General features: G+C 35.7%; 1 protein-coding gene across 2 annotated transcripts; it reads left to right on the top strand.

Annotated features, from left to right (window-relative positions):
• Positions 1-796: 796 nt before the first annotated feature.
• Positions 797-13,211, top strand: TAF4 (TBP-associated factor 4). Of its 2 annotated transcripts, none has more exons than XM_090314065.1 (16): positions 797-1,108; positions 1,529-1,608; positions 1,695-1,803; positions 5,461-5,978; positions 6,362-6,457; positions 6,621-7,496; positions 8,440-8,561; positions 8,691-8,778; positions 8,863-8,998; positions 9,135-9,190; positions 9,265-9,321; positions 9,417-9,557; positions 10,810-10,878; positions 10,994-11,228; positions 11,931-12,175; positions 12,746-13,211. In XM_090314065.1, the coding sequence occupies exons 2-15, from the start codon at positions 1,570-1,572 to the stop codon at positions 12,101-12,103; spliced, it is 2,715 nt and encodes a 904-aa protein (XP_090170191.1). In that variant the 5' UTR covers positions 797-1,108; positions 1,529-1,569; the 3' UTR covers positions 12,104-12,175; positions 12,746-13,211. The 2 variants fall into 2 exon arrangements, with proteins under 2 accessions (XP_090170191.1, XP_090170190.1); XM_090314064.1 differs by having other exon boundaries at positions 12,605-13,211.
• Positions 13,212-13,962: the final 751 nt, after the last annotated feature.

The following is a 13,962-nucleotide window of genomic DNA, read 5'->3' as shown; positions in this document are numbered from 1 at the left end:
AGTAGTTTGACATTAATAAAACCACAATATCTGTCAACTAAAGGATGTGGTTGAACATTTTTTTTAAGTGAACTTGGCCATTTATAAACCCATATCATATAATTTTTTTTGTTACATAAAACTGGGGTGGAGAATGTAGCCATCTGTTACATATTTTTGTGCCAACCATGACATGAGTAAAAAAATAATTCAAATGTTAAATTATTTATGAAATTAAAATAATTTTAATTATTAAGGCCCGTTTGGTAATCATTTTATTTTTTATTTTTTTTAAAAATTAAGTCTATTTCATCCACATTTTTTTACAATAATTTAGTACAATGGTTGAATTATTAGCCAAATTCCAAAAACAAAAACCACTTTTTGAAAGTATTTTGTTGAGTTCTCAAAATTTGGGTTAGTTTTTTAAACCATTAGTGAAAAGTAGATAACAAAAGAAGAAATTTAGAGGTGAAAGTAGTGTCTATAGACTTAATTTTCAAAAACAAAAAACAAAATGGTTACCAAACGAGACCTAAGTTTTTAGTTAAATCGAGAGATTTTTTTTATCCCAACTAAAATTTTCTGTATATATCGAATGTTTCTAATTTTTTCTTATATATTAATTCTTTCCAAGTAAAATTGTATTTTAAATAGATAGGAATTGATAACACATTTACATCATAGTAATAAAATTTTAAATTGTAACATACTGTTTATGTTAGCGATAGTTCAAATTTATAATGGGCTTTGGGAAGTCCGGCCCATCAAGAGAGATGGGCCTTAAGATCAAGAAGGTGCCTCCATTCCCATCTTTGCAACTTAAGTCCTTTTAAGGCAATCGCTCCCGTGATTCTCCTCCAGCGACTTTGACAAACTCCGTACGATCTTCCCCATAATTTTTCCAGGCGCTCGCCGGCCGCCTCTCTCCGACCACCACTCATCCGCTTCCGCCCGACGGAAAATCTGATTGGAAAGGGGAAATTGGCATGATTATCATACCAAGATTCGCACACACCAGTTCTAAATCGAATTGAATTTTCCAGTTTTATTCTCTATCAGATTCTTTCTTAGGGCCTCAGAGTAGTTTAAAGGCCCCTCTTGATACTACAGACTTTGAAAGAAGAAGGTAAGAACCCAGAAATTCCCTCTGCCACTGCACTTCAACCTTTTCTTCTTTCTCCTTTTCGAACGAAAAATTTTAGCGACACTAACTCATAACACTCTTCTTTGTTTGACAAGTTTTGAAAGAGATTGATAGCTGAATCTAGTTCTCTCTTGTGCCAAAACCATTGGGGTTTGTCTCAAATAATAGACGATCCCTAACTCCAGTTTGAAAATATTACTTTACCACTTGGCGAGCGAAAATCATAATCTGGGACCTTGGTTTTCTATCTGTTTAGTAATGGGATGGATAAAACTAGCTAGGTTTTGTTTTCAGTGTTATTCTGATTTGTTTAATTTTGTCTTTCTTCTTCAGAGAAAGTAGATTTTATTTTGTTATTTTCTAATTAATTCTTAGAAGTTGTATCATTGGATTGGCTTTTAGCAAGGTGAAGTGGCTCAGGTTGATTGCATATTTAGCTTGTTATGGACCCCTCGATTATGAAGCTTCTGGAGGATGACGAGGTTTTTATCTCTTTTAGTGCTTGTGTGTAAACGTTAATCATATGACTGAGGGGTTATCATTTGTAAATGATTGTTGTATTGAACAGGATGAAACAATGCATTCAGGTGCTGCTGTGGAGGCTTTTCAGGCTGCCTTGAACAGAGACATAGAAGGTGATGTTCACGCTGTTTCCCAGACTTCCGAATCAGATGCAGGTATATTCATCCTAAACTTAGGTGTTTTGGCTTTTATTAATAGTTCTTGTGTTGCACAATTTTATATTTATCACGGTCTCATTTTTTGGGTATAAGAAACAATTTCGTCGAGGGTATACAATTACAAAAGATGGGCCCCATTAGGAGGATTTACAAAAGGCTTCTCCAATTAGAGAGGAGGGAAGAAAGCTATAGTAACAAAAAAGAGGATAACATTTACACCACGTGACAACCAAACTAATTATAGGTTCAATAAATCTAGGATAGATAGGTCCTTTTGTTGGAAGTTTCTTCTATTTTGTTCTTGCCAAATAGTCCAGCATAATGCTCTAACAAAATGGTCCTATAGAAGCTTATTCTCCTTTTTGAAAGGTTGACTGCCTAAAGTATATGTAAGGAAGATCTTTGGGTCCCCTGTTAGGGCCATGTGCCAATGAAATGATTTCTGTTGGTGATTCCAAAATTTTCGAGCACACACACCAGTGGGGAAGTCTTCTTTGAAGTTCATTTGTGTAAATGGCTTTATGAGATAGCTACCAAAGAAAGAATTTGATCTTTTTAGGGATGCGAGCTTTCGATATTAGATCATTGGAAAATCTTAAACTTGAGGTGATGAATCAGTGGATGCTTTTAAGGAGGGAGCTTGTAGAAAAGATGTTGTTGTTGTTGTCGTTGTTGTCGTTGTTTGTAATAAGAACCACTTTCACTGAAAAAAAAAAAAGAAAAATACATAGGCAAACAAAAAAACAAGCCCACAAAAACGGAGAGCTCTCTTACAAGAAGGGATTCTAACTATACAAAATAATGCCTATTGGATAATTACAAAAAACACACCCTCACACACCATAAAAACCGGCCTTTCTCCCCATAGCATCTTTGTGACGAGCATACACCATTCCAAATGTTTGGAGAAAAGAATCCCAAATATGACTCGCAAAATCACATCTCTAGAGAATATGGTCTAAATCTTCCTCCACCTTCCAACACAAGATATGGCAAAAGGAGCCAACCAATGAAGGCATCTTCCTTGTGAGTCTATCCAACGTGTAGCACAACCATGAAGAACCTAACCTTTCTAGGGATCTTAATCCTTCAAAGAATTAGAAAACCGACACCCCAATGGGAGAAGGATCAACCAGAGAGAACTCGTCCAAAGAACTAGGGCTCCAAAATCTGACATCATTTCTTTAGAAGAGTGAATCTCAAGTAAGGAAAGAAGAGCAACCATATCTGTCACTTCTTTATCAGAAAGAGGACGACGAAACTCGAAAGAGAAAGAACAAGAGCTCCCAAACCAGATGAGAAAATTAGCTACAAAATGATTTTTTTAGGGAAGACATATGATACAAATGAGGAAACAAACCATAAAGAGGTTTTTCCCCCACCTAGCGATCTTCCTAGAAGTACGTATCTCTCCCTTCCCCCACCACACAACGGATGAAATGGACAAAAGAATGGTGCTCTTTTGAAATGTCTTTCCACAAGTTCTGATAAGTACCTTAACCTCTTTAGATAGCAACTTGAAAGGGTGAGGGCTATGTTTGCTAGCAATGATCCTATGCCATAGAGAATTGGGTTCAGAGAAAAAATGCCACAACCACTTGGCTAGCAGAGCTTTATTACGCACCGAAGGTTCCCAATTTCAAGACCCCTCAAAGCAACCAATCTCTCTATAGCTTTCCATCTAACCAAATGCGAACCTTTTCCTTTCCCTTCATCCATCCCTTCCTAGAGGAAGTTGCACATTAACTTCTTCAAACTCTTACACACCTCGTAAGGGGCTTTGAAAAGGGAAAAGAAATACATAGGGATGCCACTCAAAACATATTTGATCAGGGTAAGCCTTCCTGCTTTAGAAAAGTAGCCTTTCTTCCAAGAAGCTAGACGACTTTGAACTTTATCCACCATAGGACCCCACCAAGAAATAGACTTGGGGTTGCAAGGGAGACCAAGGTGGGAAGAGGGAAAGGCAACCAATGTCACACCCCACTAGCTCGACCCAACCTATAAGCTTCTCCTCGTCACGTCTAACTCCTAAAACACTACACGTTCCCTATAATCTTCAGCCTTGACAATTCTTCAAAAAAGGCAAGTGGTTTGAAATAATAAACGAACTCTCCTTACCTGAGCAAAAGAAAAGGGTATCATCAACAAATTGAAGATGAGAGAGGATGACCCTATCATCCCACACTCAAAAGGCTCATTGATCTTGTCATCAACACACTTGCTCACAATTCTGCCAAAAACATCCACAACGAGGAGGAAGAGAAAGGGGGAAAGAGGGTTTTTCTGTCTCAGATCCCTAGTCGCCACCACTATTGCCCCTTGGCCTCCCATTTATAAGGAAGGAGTAACTCACGTTTCTCAAACAACCCCCCATCCACATTCTCCATTTGTAACCAAAATTCTTCTACAAAAAAAAGTTCCAATTTACATGGTCATAAGCTTTTTCAAAGTCAATCTTAAATAGGACGCCTTCCTTCTTTCTAGATCTATAATTCTCAATTGCCTCATTAGCAATGAGGGCTTGATCCAGAATTTGTTTGCTTGCCACAAAAGTACCTTGAGCCTCCAGCCTCATTCGTCAGCAGTCTGATCCGATTCCTTCTTTTTCACCCATTAGCCATCCTATGAAAGGAGGTATTGCAATCTCCATCCTTAGCCCAGTCAACCTTCACCTTTTGTCTCCAGCTGCAAGTTTCCTTCCTAACCACCTCCTCAAATTGGATCTTGAGGGAAGCCCTTTTGGCCTTTAGAGGAACATCCATACGACCCTCCAACTCCAACTCATCAATCCTTTTAATCTTGGCCAAGATTTCCTGTTTCTGAAGTCTAACGTGAGCAAGAACTTCTTTATTCCAACTCTTGAGCTTCCTCTGCAAAGCCTTCAGCTTTACCCATCAATCGAAAGCCCTCCCATCTACCTTGCACCGACTCACTCCATTTCCCAAATAGCCCTATCAGGTCTTTGACAGGTATTTGGAAAATAATAAGAGAGGGCTATCTATAGAGAGAATATGTGCATTTGCAGAAACGTGTTGTCTATGAAAGCAATTTTATGTGATTTTTATGGCTTGCAGACTCAAAATCTAATTTACCTGGATATCGAATAACAAATTGTTTCTTGTAACATATACATGATGCCTTTCCTGTAGTATATAAATTTAAGCGAACAAATTGCTATTTCATCAGTTAAAATGAGTTGGACGTTGGATCACTTGAAAACACCCAATTTAGTATTGTTTGGTGGTGACTAAATATATACAGTTTTGGCGTGAATATATTTTTACCTTTTTGTATTCTTATATCTTGCTTCCTTGTCATAGCTTTGCCTCAATCTCTATCGTGAAACTTTTGTGAAGATTCCCCAGTGTAACATTGATTTTTTCTTTTTTCTTTTTAAATGGGGTGTTACATTTATTTTGAAATGTTGGATTTTTAGGTTCCCGTAATTCTTTTGCACACATTTTCTTAATATGAGCTTTCTTCTGGCTTTTCAAATAATTTGATCTTAAAAATGACTGGTCACAAACTGCACGTACTTTTCCTCGTAAATAATGAAAATTTTCTGTAACTAAATTCAAGCATAGAGTGGCTCATGGATGTACGGATTCAAATCTGGAATTGTTGATTTGATGTTTGGGACTAAAAATGCAGCTTTCCCTCGAGGGAACAACAATGGCTCATCTTCCCTCTCATTACAAGCTTCTAGTCAAAATGAAAATACTGAATCTCATGTGCAACAAGAGCAAAATTTTCGTCCGAAGCAAGAACAACATTCATCTCTGATGGAACTAGAGCGATCAGTACCTGAAAATCAGCAGCAACATAGTTCTGCCCCGCTTCAAGTTCCAAAGAATCAACCCGCAGCAGATCGTGAACAAGGGGAGGCAGAGCAAGTTTCTGCTCAGTTTTCTCAAACAGCAGGGCTGCAAGTTTCTGAAAAAGCTCCAATCCTTGTGAATGACTCAAACAGAATGCAGAATCGAGACAATGAATCTCAATACTTGAAGTTACAGAAGATGAGTAATCAGCAGTCAATGGTCGCAGAACAGGCAAATAACCCACAAAACCGTAGCAAACAGGTGCCTTTTGCCTCGTTGATGCCTGTATTGATGCCTCAGCTTGATAAAGACAGAGCCATGCAGCTTCATACTTTATTTAACAGATTGAAGGTAAGTAAATGAGTAGAAGTACATTCTGTTATTCCCTACAGCTGTCACAGTATCTGTAAAATTGAGGTTAAATTTAATGAATCCACCCTAAGCAAATGACTAACTAGAGAAGTAGGGTTGTTTACCATATTGATTTTACTGATTTCATATTCCTTCGTAATATGCATTGTTTAAATCAATTCTTTGTTCTAAAAAATGCATTGATCAATATATCAGTGTATTGGTAAGTACCCTTAGGATATACTCTCTACGTGGGGACTTATTTGTGTGACAGTGCCTTTCTCTCTTCAATCTTATTAAATTCTGATGTAGTACGTTAAAGAAATTATTGAATGATTCATGATTGTATAGGTTGTCTCATATAATTGGAACTTGTATTTTAGAAAAATGAAATGAACAAAGATGATTTTATCCGGCTCATGAGGGGTGTTGTGGGCGATCAGATGCTCAGATTAGCAGTATGTCAAGTACAATCACAGGTCAGTTCTTAATTTATTTTTTAAAAAAAACAAAGAAAAAAAGAGCCTAGAAGATTGTCATGATTTTTTTTTTTATGTTTTTTTTTGTAACTTTAATTCAGAGTCTGTCCGTGAGTTATGGTTACCTTCTTCAGGTTCCTGCCTTAACCTTTTTCATTTTCAGCCTCCACCTTCGGTAAGGCAACTTTCTCCTAGAATGCCATCTATGGGTCCTGGTGCACCAAATTTCTCTGATCCACGACCATTTGCACAACTTCATCAGAAAGGCATGAATTCTCCTGCAGTTCAATCATACATGCCCTCTTCAGCATCCCAAGGGCGGAGTAGTTCAGGCTATCCTGCCATGGACAAGAATATGCAATCTTTACGAGAAGTAGAACAGCGACCTGATAATAATGGAAATCAATTGACTTCATCCAGTACAGGCACCATCCAAGAAAGGGAACGCTCCTCAGTTCCTGTTCCAGGACTTGAGAAGCAGCAGCTACACTTTCAACAGAAATCTTTTCCCATGTATGGAAACAGTAGTAGTTATCACCCGTATACTGGGTCAAACATAAATGCCTCTTCATTGTCTCTTAAACCCCAACCCCATGAGGGTCAAGTGAAGCAGATTTCCCAGCAGGCTCCCACTTTTGACAGGCAAGTTACTATAAATGATTCCAAGCGAGTCCAGGGTGGAAATGTTCCACACTTGCATAGTAACGTAACTGCACAACAAAATCCCTGGAAATCCTCAACAAGTAAAGAGCAAAACACAGGCCCTTTATCATCAATGAGTTACATTGCACAGGAACCTTCTGATCAGGTTTCTGAGCAGAACAAAACCCAACATTCAAATCTGCAGAGCTTGTCTTCTATTCCTAGCATGCAGGCTGAACATGTTAACACAACCCCTGGAATAGCAAAGGACCCTTTTGACAAACAAACTTCTAAAATGGGTTTTCCTACATCAAACAATGTTATGCCTCCAACATCAACCAACGCAGCAAATTCAATTTCATCTGATTCAAGTTCTCTACACGAGTCTAATGCTATGGTGAGTATTAGTAGATTGTAGGTTAAAAGTCACTTTGGCTTTGATTCCTAACTATTTAATCTTTGTATTTTCAAATTTGTAACAATTTAGTCGTTGTACTTTCAATTTAATTTGATCATAAAAAAATCCATCAAACTTAAATGTTGACTTTTATTACTTCAATTTAGACTTTGTAGTTTATGGACATTTTGAATCTCTAATTAGTTTGTTGATCTACCTATGTGAGAAATTCCATTAAATCTTATAAATAATTTTCACAATAAGGACTAAATTGTTATAGATTTCAAAGTATATGGACCAAATTATTACATAATATAGTTTAGGGACTAAATTGTCACAACATTGAAATTATAGGGACCAAATCATTACAAATCAAAATTCAGGGACTAAATTGTTACACCCATTAAAGTTTAAGGACCCAAAGTGATTTTTAACCCAAATTGTACGTCGGTTTCCTACATTTACTTTCAACTTTTGTTGAAGTTAAAATTGCATGCTAATGTTTGACTACACATTTCTTATGCAAGCCAGATCTTATGCCTTTCTAACTCTCTGCCCTTTATCTCATTCTGTTTGTTATAACTTAAGAGCTATTCATTTTGTTTTTTATTTTTAGAAGATAAATAGATAGATAGACACAGATAGTAGTCTATCGCTATCTATCACGGTCTATCATAGATAGATTGTGATATTTTACTATTATTTGTAAATATTTTGGTTCATTTTCCTAAATTTGAAAACAGCCCTTTATTTTTCACCTGGTTCATCAATTTCCTTGCATAATATTCTGAAGTCTGATGCAATGACTTGTGTATATATATATCTTCGTGAAGAATGTGCATTGTTATGCTCTTGGCTTGCTGTAATGATGTATCATCTATTTGTGGACAAATTATATCTTCTCTTATTTTTTTCTTAATTTTTATTTATTTAATTTTTGCAGTTAAGCTCTCAGGTTCCTTCTGCAAATACTCCTGGAATGCAAAATAGGGCACCTCCAAAAAAAGCAGCCGTGGGCCAGAAGAAGCCTCTTGAAGCACTTGGCTCTTCACCACCCCTATCAAGGTGAACCTACTTTCACTCTTCTTAAAACCTGGAATTGAAGTTTATTTTGGAATATTTAAGAACAAATGGGTCATTGTTCACAATTAACCTTCTTGTTCCTTTCAAATATAATTGACTTGTACCTAACAGTAAGAAGCAAAAAGTATCTGGGGCATTTTCGGATCAAAGCATTGAACAACTTAACGATGTCACTGCAGTCAGTGGAGTTAATATTCGGGTACAATTTTCATATTTCATGAATGGTTAGTTCTAGTTGTTACTAACTTGAGTCCACAAAAGATAAATTTACGGTTTTGACCAGGAAGAAGAAGAACAACTATTTTCTAGTGCAAAGGAGGATAGTCGAGCTTCTGAAGCATCACGGAGGGTTGTGCAAGAAGAAGAAGAGAGGCTGCTATTGCAGAAAGCCCCATTGCAGAAAAAGCTGGTGGAAATCAGTTAGGGTTCAATTCTTTAATTAATATTTGCGTTGTTCTGTTTATGTGAATAATATTGTTTGTGTTAACTGAACAGAAGGATCATCATTATTTGACTGACTGATTAAATGCTAATCAGCGTGTTTGTATGTGGCAGTGGCTAAATGTGGTTTGAAGGGCATGAGCAATGACGTTGAGAAATGTCTCTCATTGGTAAGGTTCCAATCACTCTGATCATTTTTTAGGTGATGCATTAACAGCCTTATAGACAGTAACTGTATCTTCAGTGTGTGGAGGAAAGATTACGTGGGATTATTAGTAATCTAATCAGGCTGTCAAAGCAGGTCAGTGTATTTCCTTTCTACATCCCTCATTTCTGTACTATATTATCGAAATCTGTATGTTATTGTTTGTTCATACTTTTGATTGATCTCTCTAGCGAGTGGACACGGAGAAAACAAAGCACCGAATGGTTATTACTTCAGATGTTCGACAACAAATTATGTTATTTAACCAAAAGGCCAGAGAAGAATGGGAGAAGAAGCAGGCCGAAGAAGAAAAACTCCGAAAGCTTAATGATGTGAGGATTTCTTTTGCCTTCCCTGCTTATGGTCAATTCAGGACTGTGTACAATAGTGAGGAACATGGTATAAATATCATACGTAGGAAAAAAGTGTAGTACACTTGATGGCTGGTCTTCTACTTGTATGATATAGGTTCTTAATCTCTATATTTATTTTCTCATAGGATTTCTCTATCTTCTTATTTGACTGTTTTTCTCCCTAAAAAAGGTTATGTTACAAATTTGGTCTCTATGATTTGGAAAAAGTTAGAATTCAGTCTTTGTGGTTTTAAAAATTATAATTTTATTCTTATGGTTTCATAAAACCTCAAAATAAACCCTATGATTTGATAAAACCTCATACATAGTCCTTGGGATTCTATTAAATCATAGAGACTAAATTCTAACTTTTTCTAAATCATATAACCAAATTTGTAACTTAACCAAAAAGATATTGATTATATCCTATGAAGTATAAACACAGATACGATAGGATACATCAATACGATAATTTCCTAAAAATTAGGATACAGATACGTTGAGGACACATTTTTTTTTTTAATAAAAAATCTAGGATATATATAAATTCAACATAAAGATACTAAATACAATCCACTTAAAACATAAAATGTCAAGTTAATGATAGTAATACAAAATACAATACAAACACTGATATACTAACAAAGGCATCAAAGACATTGAAATACAATAGTCAATAAAATACTATAGAAAAGGTTGGTGGCGCATCATAGTTAGATCAATAAGAAGATTAGAAGGAAAAGTACGAAGATAAATGAAGAACTTCTTTGTTGAAGATAATCAAGTGAGTTATCTTAGGTGTGACTTTGTGGGGACACATGCGTGAAGATGAAGATTACATGATCTTTTTTTAATTGTGGGTTGAGGCTGTGGGCTTTTTTAATAGGCTTCTTAGTTCTAGAAGAGGACATGCGTATCTGATATTTTTTTTTTTTTAAAATAGATATGCTAAAATCACGCATTAGATACGTATTTAGGAAGTATTTGGGAGTATCCAATACTGATTCTCTACCTCAAATGAAGTATCTGTGCTTCATAGATTATATCTTTTCTAAATGAAGCTCGTATGAATCAAATATTTATGGGATGTCGTATAAAATAAATATTATATAAAAACTGTATCATTAATAATTTCTGCAAGTGTGGGTGAGAAGTTTTCTTTTCCTTCCTCTTTTTCTCACGTTTTCTTTGTATTTTTACAGTCATGATTGTAAACTTTTTTGTCATGCAGCCCGAGGATGGTTCAGGTGTTGCCGGTGACAAGGAGAAAGATGAAGGTCGAATGAAATCAGTTAATAAGGTATTGTTTCTGTTTCAGAAAAAACTAAACCAGTCAAGGTATTGAGAGTGTCACTTGAGACTAATTGATGAAGAATTCTTTGATGATATGATTTGATGTTTTCTTTGTGGTTTAGGTAAACAAAGAGGAGGACGATAAAATGCGGACAACAGCAGCAAATGTTGCTGCCCGTGCTGCTGTTGGAGGAGACGACGTGCTATCAAAATGGCAACTGATGGCTGAACAAGCTCGACAGAAACGTGAAGGTGGAATGGATTCAGCTTCTGGTTCTCAGTCAGGGAAAGATGCTGTCCGTAAGTCTTCTTCAGCAGCTCGACATGGGAAGGACAACCTAGAAGGTGAAAGAAAAGGTAACAATACACCATTTGGCATGTCTATTATGAAATTGAGCTTGTCGTCACAATTAAACTAGACAATATCACCATTTTGGCCTGTCAAAATCAAAGATGCTTCACACATCTTAACCCCCCCCCGCCCCAAAATGGAAAAAAAAGGAAAAAAAAAAAAGAGAAAAAAAAAGAGAATAGTAATAAAGAAAAGAAACACAGGAGGATAAAAGAAAAAAGAGCACATTTATCCTGTGGACATCATAAAATGACAAGACAAGCTATAGCAAGTTTGTTTCCAGAGAAATGAAAAGCGCGAACTCTCATCTGCTTCAATAGCTAAGTTATAACTTTGTTTAATATTATGATCCACTTATTTTTTTTCCTGTTTGATCGCATTCTTTAAATTATAGAAATAAGAAAGAAAAGGAAAAGGAAAATGATAGGAACGATATTAGGATATTAACAGAGTATTAAGGGTATATTAGTAATTAGATAGGAAGTTTGTTATACTCCTTTGTTATAAGTATAAGGGGAGGGGATTGATAAAGTTACGCAATATTTTGGTGAGTGAATTAAGGTTTGAGTGTTGTGGTCTCAAAGATTGAGAGGGTCCAAGTACTTCGGTTTATCTTGTAGTTAGGTTACCTATCATATCTCAATAAATTTGGGTTCTGCCAGAAAATAAGCAATATTTTAACCCCCATCTATCTTGTTTTTGCACAGGAAATTCCAAGAAATTTGGAAAAAATCAAACGAATGCAACTCAAACTAGGGTGGTTCGTAGTATTTCTGTTAAAGATGTCATTGCTGTGCTGCAAAGGGAACCCCAGATGTCGAGATCCACCACAATCTATCGTTTGTTTAACAGAGTTCATCCCGAAGCCACTGGTGAATAGAATCGACTATAACAATGATAAACTAATATCCCTGCAGACGCACACTCGGTGGGTTGTCTTTCCGAACTGAAGGTATGCATTTATTATAAACTGCATAGTTTTGCAATTATAGTTTAAGTTGGTAGCTGCTGCTATAACTATCACGAAAGGATTTTCTCAAGACCTTGTGCAGATTAAAGACATTGTGTAGGTTTTGAAACGAAAGTACTTTATCAAGGCTCTTTTTGGGAACCCAGAAAGAAATAGGAGTTTTCAGGATTAATAGCTATATCTTTATGCAGATTAGAGACATTGTGTAGGTTTTGAAACGAAAGTACATTCTCAAGGCTCTTTTTGGGAACCCAGAAAGAAATAGGAGTTTTCAGGATTAATAGCTATATCTTTATGCAGATTAGAGACATTGTGTAGGTTTTGAAACGAAAGTACTTTATCAAGGCTTTTTTTGGGAACCCAGAACGAAATAGGACTTTTCAGGATTAATAGCTATATCTTTGTTGATAGGTGAATAGTCTTTGGGAAACCGAGCTGATGAGAAAACCAAACTGAATTGCTACACGACATACCATAACTGAACTGCTGTGAATTGAGTAATTGACGATTCAGTCTGTTTGATTTGGTAATTCATCATTTGCTTTAACATAGGCACATGTATGGGTCGGGGGCGGGCATGGAACCTGTTGGATGATCTAGACACATTGGGGAGCCTAAGATGAACATGGATATCTCAATTAAAAAGAGCTTGCTCCAATCATGAGACCTCAAGATTAGAAGCCACTTTCAAAGCCATTTGGATGGCTCTTGCTTGCTAGTTCATAGATATTTCAGTTTTTAATACTAATGATAACTGTCAGCCTAGAGTATATTCGGTCTGCCAAACCCGAATCTGATTGAATATAATTGGTTTTCCTTGTATGAAAATTGGAACTGGCGACCGAACCAGTTTCAAACTGAAACGGCGTTGGTTTAAGTGGTTATTTTGGGGTTTTGATTCTCTTGCACAGGGTTTTTTTGGCTTTTCTTTTTTTTAATAATCCATTTTGTAATTATACACTTATGTACACTAGCGCGAATTGGAGTAAAATATTATGCAAGTATTCTTATTGATAAATTATTTTATTATCTTTTTTTTTACCCATATTGTTGACAAACTCTCCTAGGCACTCACATTAGAACAAATTGCTATTATCTATATACTATCTAATAGAACAAAAGGGGCTATGGGAGAAATTCTTGATTTTTCATTTTATCCCTTTTAGTTGATGGTTATAGAGATATCTTAGGTATTCTTATTTTTTTGGCATTCACATTAAAAGGATTTTTAAATATATAAAGAAAACATAATCATAAATACAATTACAGAATTTTAGTAAAATAGGAAAAGTTTTTACTTTTGGTCAATGAGGTTTGTCCTTTGAAATTAGTTCACAAGTTCTAAATTTGAACAATCAGGGCTCTTAACATTTAGAAAATGCTCTATTTTAGTCCATCTATTAATGGATTATATTAAACACTAACCAACTTAGGTGGTTATGCAATGTTTGCAAAATTATTATTATTTAGTTATCGTATGTTTTATTCCCTTAATTTTATTTTTTTAATAATTTGACTTCTTAGGCACGACAACAAAATTAAACATAGTTTAAATTTAATTTTTAATAATAGTTACACATATTTAGGATCCATTTGACCTCTTGAATTTCGAAGACTAAGAAGGAAAGAAATTTGCACAAGATGATGGACTTAATTGGTCAATTTTATTCGATTTTATTTAAGGAAATAAATTCTATGGACTTCACCAATTTTGCTGCCAATTGATGACTATGATAATAGTTTGTTGCCGTGATGAATGAAAAAATAAA

Source organism: Benincasa hispida, chromosome 5 (genome assembly GCF_027475165.1).
Source record: "Benincasa hispida cultivar pf3 chromosome 5, pf3_genome.v1.1, whole genome shotgun sequence".
Taxonomy (NCBI): domain Eukaryota; kingdom Viridiplantae; phylum Streptophyta; class Magnoliopsida; order Cucurbitales; family Cucurbitaceae; genus Benincasa; species Benincasa hispida.
The sequence above is the reverse complement of the archived record's forward strand: the minus strand, read 5'-3'. Positions and strand labels throughout refer to the sequence as shown.

Bases quoted from the DNA above. Each gene is read 5' to 3' on its own strand.
- TAF4 (XM_090314065.1), top strand. From the start codon at position 1,570: ATGGACCCCTCGATTATGAAGCTTCTGGAGGATGACGAG. The intron at 8,999-9,134 runs GTTAGGGTTCAA...TGTATGTGGCAG, and splicing joins GAAAAAGCTGGTGGAAATCA to TGGCTAAATGTGGTTTGAAG. The intron at 9,322-9,416 runs GTCAGTGTATTT...TGATCTCTCTAG, and splicing joins TAATCAGGCTGTCAAAGCAG to CGAGTGGACACGGAGAAAAC.